This window comes from Phyllopteryx taeniolatus, chromosome 7 (genome assembly GCF_024500385.1).
Source record: "Phyllopteryx taeniolatus isolate TA_2022b chromosome 7, UOR_Ptae_1.2, whole genome shotgun sequence".
In the NCBI taxonomy this organism is placed as follows: Eukaryota; Metazoa; Chordata; class Actinopteri; order Syngnathiformes; family Syngnathidae; genus Phyllopteryx; species Phyllopteryx taeniolatus.
Window position 1 is genome coordinate 6,431,940 of NC_084508.1, and position 8,463 is coordinate 6,440,402.

Sequence of the window (8,463 nt, forward strand, 5' to 3'; positions counted from 1 at the left end):
TACTCGTGGCCCTTGGTGACCCCTGGATTCTAATATAAAAAGTGGTTGGCATCATGTAAACCAAATCAAAGATAAATATGAAGTATAGAGGCAAAAACATTTTTTTTCTTTTTTTGTGGTACGCGAGCTCTCTCTAGTGCGATGCAAACGAATCACTGCCTAAGTACTGTTCAGTTGTATTTAACTTTTAAATACATCTTGTGTGTTTACACACGTGGTACATTTAACTCTAAGTTAAATACTTTTGTATTTCCTCAGAAGTTTGTTTTTAAACATTCAAATTTTTTTTTCTACTCAATCCATTGCATATTTTGTCATAAAGCATAAAGGTCGCAGGCCATTCTGCCCATCTGGAAGCAAGCAAGATCGTAAGACACAGGTGGGAGTAATGAATGACATATGAAATGATGTTAGGCGGAAGTGAAAGCTGCCAAGTGTGCTTCACCACTGAAACGTGCACGAGAGGAAGTCAGCATTGTTGTGGCTGACTCCCACGGATCATTCTGCGCATACAGGGTTAAAAAAAAAAAAAAAGACCAATGTCATAAATGTACACTTTTACTGAAAAACATACAGCTTCAAACATCAATTCTATACAAAAACACTCAATAAAGCATATAAAACACATTGTACAAAAAAGACTGATCACATGATGGCCTATATATAAAAAAAAACAAAAAAAAACAAACAGCATTCATGTTTCTCTGAGTAAACAATGGTGCGCTCTGTCGTACACTAAAGTATAGTACACACACACACACACGGGACAGTCTTTATCAAGATTTATACATAAATATGAGGCATTCTTGTGCTCATGATGTTTCAGGCAGTGAATAGAACACACCTTTTAGAGCTCCACGTTCACATTTTGACAGAAGCAAGCATTTAAAGAATAAATAGAAATTAAATATATCCACACAAGCACATGACGTTGACGAGTGGTGGGAAATAACCAACTACAAATACATGGTGACTGGACTTAAGTAGATTTTTCAGGTATCTATACCTTACTTCCACTATGACTTTTTACTTTTTACTCCCTACGTTAGACACCGCCTACTTCGGGGTTGAACTGACCGGTCAACCAATCGATGTGCGTCGACATTACCACTGCGCAATGACGATTATAGGTTGAAGTTGATTTATCAGCAATCACACGTTTCGGTATTAACGACACAGATGCCTCGCTGAAATCAACAGGGGGTCGGTCGGCACAGCAAACTAGCAGCGGTGCCTCAAAAGTGTTGAAATAGTTTACTCAAAATGAGACTGGTCACACAGCCACATGTATAAAAAAAAAAAAAAAAAAAAAAAAGTGCAAGTCTATTCTCAAGTACATGTACAGTATACGAAAAGCACACGTGCTATGAACGCCCTACTAAAAAGGTATCCGCTAACGCTAGCGGACAAACTCAATTTTACACATTTTGTTAGTCAGTTAGCAAATCTCTGACAACAAATTGTTTTGACAGCTGGCGCTTATTGTATGTACATTCACAATCACTTTGACTTTTGTACTTAAGTACATCTCAGCATTGGTAACCTAGTGGTACATGCTGCTGCTTTTCATGCAGATGGCGAGGGTTCGATTCCCGGCCAGCGCCCTCCCGTGTAAAAAAAACAAAAAACAACAACAAACAAAAAACAGGTGTGCTTTATATATATATATATATATATATATATATATATATATATATATATATATATATATATATATATATATATATATATATATATATATATATTAAAAAAAAGTAATATATTATACGACTGACTCACTGTGGTGACCCCAGATGGGACAAGCCGAAAGTCGCAACAACAACTTGTGTACATTTCACATTTTAATTTTACCATTGTCATTTTTTTAGTATTTGTACTACTACTCAAGTATGTTGTGCGAGTAGTTTTGCTAGCAAACTGTAAAAATGTGGACAGCGTGAAAGTGAATCGCATTTTGCGTTGGTTGAGTAAATGACACGAGAAGTGACAAAATAGGGCAGCGGCGCTGTACATTTAAAGCTACTTACAGTCATGTCATAAACAATGCAGCTTGTGGGTAACCCATCTTGTGTGTTTACACCCGTGGTTGAAATATGAAAGCAGCAGCAGCAGCAGCAGGTCTGGATGGTGTGTGGACCACACTGCTTGTAGCAGTGCAAAAAAAAAAAAAGCGTTCAAATATGTATGGACCCGACTCCTCACAAGCCCATCTGCATGTCGGCAAAGTTGAAGAAGTTGTCCACGTCGCGAGCAGATGTGTTCTTGTTGTCCGAGACGAAAACCTGCGGGGAAATAAAGAGAGGGTGGATGGATGTACACAGTGGTGCCTCGAGATACAAGTTCCATTCGTTCCGTGCCCACGCTCAGAACTTAGAAACACTTGTATCTCAAATCATCTCTCCACATTGAAAGGAATGGAAATGCCATTCATCCGTTACAACTCAAAACTTAGCGTCGCAAAGATAAGGCACAATTCCAGAAATAAGATTTGATTTAAAGTATGAATGGTCTTCAGATGAAGGTGAAGGTAAGGAGAGAAGCCCGGAGATGTCAACGCAAACTTCACTTTGTGTGATAACTCTTAACTGAACCACAAAAACATAGCAGTTGTTTCTTGGTTGATTTTTTTTTTGCTCTGTGTCACGAGCCAACATTTGAGTAACTAGTGAGCAAAGATGGACAAATTTACTGAAAATGTTCCATGCTTTTGCAACCCTAGTGGTGGCTTAAGGGAGAAAAGCGCGGCGCACACCTTGGTACCGCTGAAAACCTCGCTGGCTATGTTCTTGCAGGCTTCCACGACGCCGTCACCGTTCAGCTCCAGGGAAATGACGGGACCTGCGCAATAAAGATAGAACAAGTCACAAACTTGACAAAGTATGCCCGGCTATTTTACATTTGAACTCTTGAGCTGGCCCATCCGTTTTAAAAATCAAATGTGGCCCATGAGCACAAACGTTTGCCCACCACTAAGGTAGACACACTTGGCATCATTTCTCATGTATAATGCGGACCCCACCCCCCCACGCCCCCGCCCCAAAATAGTGTGCATTATAACTAGGCATAGGGAAAAATGGAAAAACATTTTCACATTTTATAAATTTATTCCGCCATCTCGGGGTTATGAAAAAGGTGTACACTTTCATTCTAGTATGCCACCGCCACCGAGAGGTTATGAAAATGTGTATAGCCTACACTTTCATTCCAATATGACAGGGGTATATATGACTGCATAAATGTATAATTGTGCTCATAAGTTTACATACCCAGGCAGAATTTGTGAAATATTATACTTTTTTTTTTTTTTTAAATAATACATTTCTTTAAATAATTATACACATCTTGCAAATTTTGGCAGGCCGAATCTGGGCCTTCGGCCTTCGACAAGTGATTTCGAGGAAAAGGAGATTGAGAAAGCAGTATGCGACCTTTGCCGATCCACTCCACGAGATCCTCAGCGTCGTTCTGGAAGACACGCTTGACGTCCTCGGGTCGCATTGACACCTCTTTTGTCTGGATCAGCACGAAGCCTTTGGCGGTCGCCTGCGCGGGAGGGCAAAGTTACGGTGAGCATCATGGAAACATCTGGCGTGTGAAGAAGGAAGCAAGGGAGCGAGGAAGGGAGGACAGATGCGAGAAAGGAACGCACACATGCGCACAGAAACACACATTTTGAGCTCGCCGCTGAGCCGGCCTTCATGATGAGTCACGCATATTTTGGCAGCAACGCAAGTATGAATCAAATCTTTCAGCAAGAACACGTGTACAGTACGGTCATGATAGAATTTCCAAACAGAATCCAGAGTCAAAATACATTTTTCTCATCATCTTAAATGACTTAATTAAATTAATTAATGAATGAATCATAGCCTTTTTTCTGTAAGACACAAAATAAATGTTTAATTGGTAAATATTAGTTTTTCCTTCACTCATTTTTTTGGTACATTTGAATACATTTTTGTAGTCATCTATTTTTTTCTATACTGCTTATCCTCATGAAATTCTATGCATGTATTTATTCAGACTAATCATAGCCATTTACTTATTTATCATTGATTTATTTGGTAAATGCAAATAAGACCAAAAAAAAAAGAGACTCGAACGACACCTCTCCTTACCTCGTCGATCATTTTGCGAGCGTTTGCCGTGGTGTACTCTCCGGCGAAGAACACAAACAGGCAGGACTCGTCGCTGTCCTTGCGTCGGCCTCCTTTGGTCAGAGGCACGATGCTGCGTGCCGCGTCCGCCCAAACGCGGACCGACTTGAAGTCCGAGTCGGCGCCGGGGGCCGGCACCGACTCCAGCGCGACGGCGCTTTCGGGCAGCAGGCTCCAGTTGGTCTCGCCGGCCACGGGCGTGAAGTCGTGAATGTTGCTCCAGTTGTTGTTGAAGATGCTCAGGCCGGCGTCCTTGAAGTGGAAGGCCAGCTCGGGGTAGTAGTACTGGAAGCAGCCAAACTTCATCCCGGTGGACGACTCGATGATGGGCTGCGTGGCGCAGCACAGGAACACCTGTGGGGAAGACAAAAAAATATTAGCCAGCAGTCCGCAAATTGCTTTGTCATTCTTTTACAAACAGTGAATATAAGAAGCCTACAAACCCCAGCACCCCCGCAAAGGATCTCGGTCAAATTTGTTTAGATCGCAAAAATCTGGCAGGGGTGTGTAGACTTTTTCTAGACCATATAGCTGTGTCACGTAATGCTCTCGACCACTAGCTCTCGTCTTAACAAGGCTTTCTCAATTGACGCAGAAAGCTCGTTTTCGTCACGTCTCTCTCGCTCAACTGCATGTCAGTGCCTAACCTGGTGTGCTACTGCCCCTAGCGGTCACAATAATTCAATGCATGTCCAAGCACACTACAAATCAATGAATCGACAATTTCGCCTTCTTTTGAACGGTATGTTATGCAATTTTTAAAAAATTCCCACTCACTAAACAAATGACTGTAGAAATGAATGTGTGGTATGCAGGCTCCCTCTAGTGGTCTGGAAAAGAATTACTACTTCAGTGCAGTTCAGTTGTATTTAGCTTTTAAGTTCAACACATATGCATTTAATCTTTAAGAACAGTTTTTAAACGTTTAAGTAGAGTTCCCATTTAACTGATGTGCAATACAATTGAATTGAATCATTATTTATGTACTGTCATGTTTAAATGTTCCTATATTTAAGCGCAAGGTTAATGTTGCGTATAATGTTCAAATCATTTCCAATAGTATAAGCACAGCACAACACCTCCATCTTTTTACAGTCCCGCGTGCGGAACTGCTGGCACGCCACCACGCAGCGGATTTCCTTGCAGTCCCGGAAGAAGACGCTGCCCTTGACGGGGCCCAGGACGATGCGGCAGTTGACGCAGTCGTCGACGGTGACGGCCGCCGCGTGGTCAAACACGTAGATGTCGCAGTCGTGGCAGTCCTGGATGACAAACTGTTGCCCGTTGAGCTTGCCGGGGAGGCGCCCCGCCGTCACGTCTTTGAGGCCTGTCAGCATGTAGTCTTTGGGATCCACCTGGCAAAAGACCAATACAGCGCGACTTCAACGTCTTTCATTCAATGCAATTATAATGGAAGTCAATTATTTGTACATTTTAAAATAGCGTTGTATTGTATAACAACATAAAACAGTGAAACGCCGCAAAGTCACAGTCACAAGTCATTTTTTCAATTGTTTTTTTTTTTTACAGTATACAGGCAAGTCCGAATTTATGGTTTAGAGAAGGTCCCCAACTAAGCTCCAGTATTAGTCGTCGTTCCCACAGAGCGGAGAGATAACATGCCTGTGAGTATTGTTGTATGCTATGTTTTTTATTTGTGTTAAAGTAGCAGTTTTTGAAGGTTTATAAGAATTGTCACATTGATGCTAAATTCGGTTAGCCTACCCCAAAAAAAAACTAATTTTCACCTAAATAACATAGAACTCACAGAAATAATAATAATTTATGATTAATCAACTCAAAAATGAGTAATGAAAATCAGTCATTGCTTTATTTTGGTGGTCCAACCAAATTATTATGATGAAACAAACTAATGAAACTGGCCTGGACAAAAACGATGGTCCGTCATCATCTCCATATATTTTGGAGGGAAAAAAATCCAAATCTAAAACAATAAAGTCATATTTTCAAGGAAAAAAAGGCATAATATTACGAGATTAAAAAATGTTTTCTTTCTACACAATCATCGGATTGCGTCGTTAAAAAAAAAAAAAAGACTATTGAAATTATTATTCAATATAGCCTTCAGGATATGGAAGCAATACCGACATTGTGCATTTTAAATCAGCGTTTCTCAACTGGTGGGTCGTGACCCAAAAGTGGGCCGCGGATCCATTTTGGGTGGGCCGTGGATGGACAGTAAAAAAATATATATATATATTATTCATATTTTGATTTTTTTTTTTTCAGTACAGTACAGAAGCGTACTATGTTCCCACATGACAAGCAATATGTTTTTGGCGCGATGGCAATCCCTTTTGAAACAGCGTGTAAAAATAAAATTTTCAGAGGCTAATTATAAAAAAAACCAAAAAAAAAAAAAAAAAAATCTATATTTTATTATTCTTAACTTCTATAAAAGTGGGTCACAAATCAGTGGTTGAGAACCAGTTTTACCAGACAATTTAAATGCCTTTTAAATTCCATAAAATGTAACATACAGTATAAAACCTAGAGATAAATCAGCACCTGGATTTAGCTGAGCACTTTAAAAAAAATAATAATAATATTCCTTAATAAATGCAAGGTTATGCCATTTAAGGGCAGTCACCAACCCGGAAATTGAACTGTCGGTCAGGTTAAATGCGGTGAAGCGACGTGCATTTTGTAATCCCATAACGAGATTAAAACAGGTTAAAGTGGAGTGACAGAGAGAGGCCGATGGCTCGAGTGTAAAAGTCAAAGCCTGGTGAGCAAGGAAACCGATCACTCCAGTGCACCTGCTGGATACAAGACGCAGGCAAAGCTAAAATGTGCAAAAAAATCATGCTAACACGCATCACGCGAGTGTTTCGCCATTTGCAAAAAAAAAAAAAAAAAAAAGTGCCACTTTACAGTCACCACAGGGACATTAAACGAAGAAATATAAATTATTATTGTACGTGACTCCACTTTAGAACTATAAGTGTAACGGCGTGTATTTCAAAAGTGACACGTAGTCGCGAAGAAAATTGTGCGGAACCTTTTCTCTCTTGTCCCAGCTGTACTGCTTCGGTGCCGCCTCGTCCGTGTTGTTGCCAAGGGGAACCGCGTTGCTTGTCGTCGTAGTTTCCACCGTCGTCGTCGTCGTCGGCGGCGTCCGCTCGTCCTTTTCCGACGACTTTCGCTTGGGTTTTTTCGAGAAGAAGCACCCCATTTTTGTATTCCTCTTGTTTTTACGTTTGACGGACTTTACAGGTAAGTAACGTGTGTCACGAGATTGCGTGCGGTTTAGTTGACACGATTCCCCCCCCCCCCACCGTTCTGTTTCCTCTTCTGGGTTTCGTAACCAATCAGCGCAGAGGAGAGTGATACAGCAGCCAATCATAGCGCTCTATTCCGTAGCGGGTGAGTGTGTCGCTTGTGAGAAGTTCAAGGACGATTTGAAAAGAGCGTAAAATTTAGCATTAATGTTTAAAATGCATTTTTTTTTTTCAAAGTTACTGAACCATTTAGCGGCACGGTGGCCGACTGGTTAGAGCGTCAGCCTCACAGTTCTGAGGTGCGGGGTTCAATCCCCGTCCCCGCCTGTGTGGAGTTTGCATGTTCTCCCCGTGCCTGCGTGGCTTTTCTCCGGGCACTCCGGTTTCCTCCCACATCCCAAAAACATGCATTAATTGGAGACTCTAAATTGCCCGTAGGCATGACTGTGAGTGCGAATGGTTGTTTGTTTCTATGTGTCCTGTGATTGGCTGGCAACCAGTTCAGGGTGTACCCCGCCCCTTGCCCGATGAGAGCTGGGATAGGCTCCAGCACGCCCGCGACCCTAGTGAGGAGAAGCGGCTCAGAAAATGGATGGATGGATGGATGGATGAACCATTTAAAAAAATAAAGACTTTATTTTCATGTAAGAATTGAAATGTTATTCTAAATATTCATAGAAGCTAACCTAATAGTTTTATTTATCACATTCACATAATTGGACGATATTAACCAGTGTTTAATGGCAATAAGCCACATTTACCATTGACGGCAAATGCACGTTCAAATACACGTCGGTCACGCCTCCCTGTGGGTGTTTCCTTCATAGTGAGAAGCAGTTGTTGCACCCAAAGAGGTTTTCTCCACAGGACCTCTTTTCCTGTGTAAACATACAACCACAAACCTCGAGATGCTATTTAACTTTCACATGAGTCAAATAAAGGTGTGAAGAATTCAGCCACTGGCGGAAGGAAGCATTTCTCCTCTGTATTTAATTACTCAGACAATGTGCATGTCAGACAAGGTTCTGTGTTGGGGAAACATCAGTGAAAGTTAGTCAAAATAG

The 8,463-nt window shown here is 41.2% G+C and overlaps 1 protein-coding gene across 1 annotated transcript; it reads right to left on the minus strand.

The window, feature by feature from the left end:
* Positions 1-1,724: 1,724 nt before the first annotated feature.
* rp2 (RP2 activator of ARL3 GTPase) lies at positions 1,725-7,472 on the minus strand. Its single transcript, XM_061778255.1, has 6 exons — positions 7,180-7,472; positions 5,237-5,512; positions 4,119-4,511; positions 3,429-3,543; positions 2,753-2,838; positions 1,725-2,282 (listed from the first exon to the last, which is right to left on the minus strand). Exons 1-6 carry the CDS (start codon positions 7,351-7,353, stop codon positions 2,199-2,201), a joined length of 1,128 nt encoding a protein of 375 aa, XP_061634239.1. The 5' UTR covers positions 7,354-7,472; the 3' UTR covers positions 1,725-2,198.
* Positions 7,473-8,463: the final 991 nt, after the last annotated feature.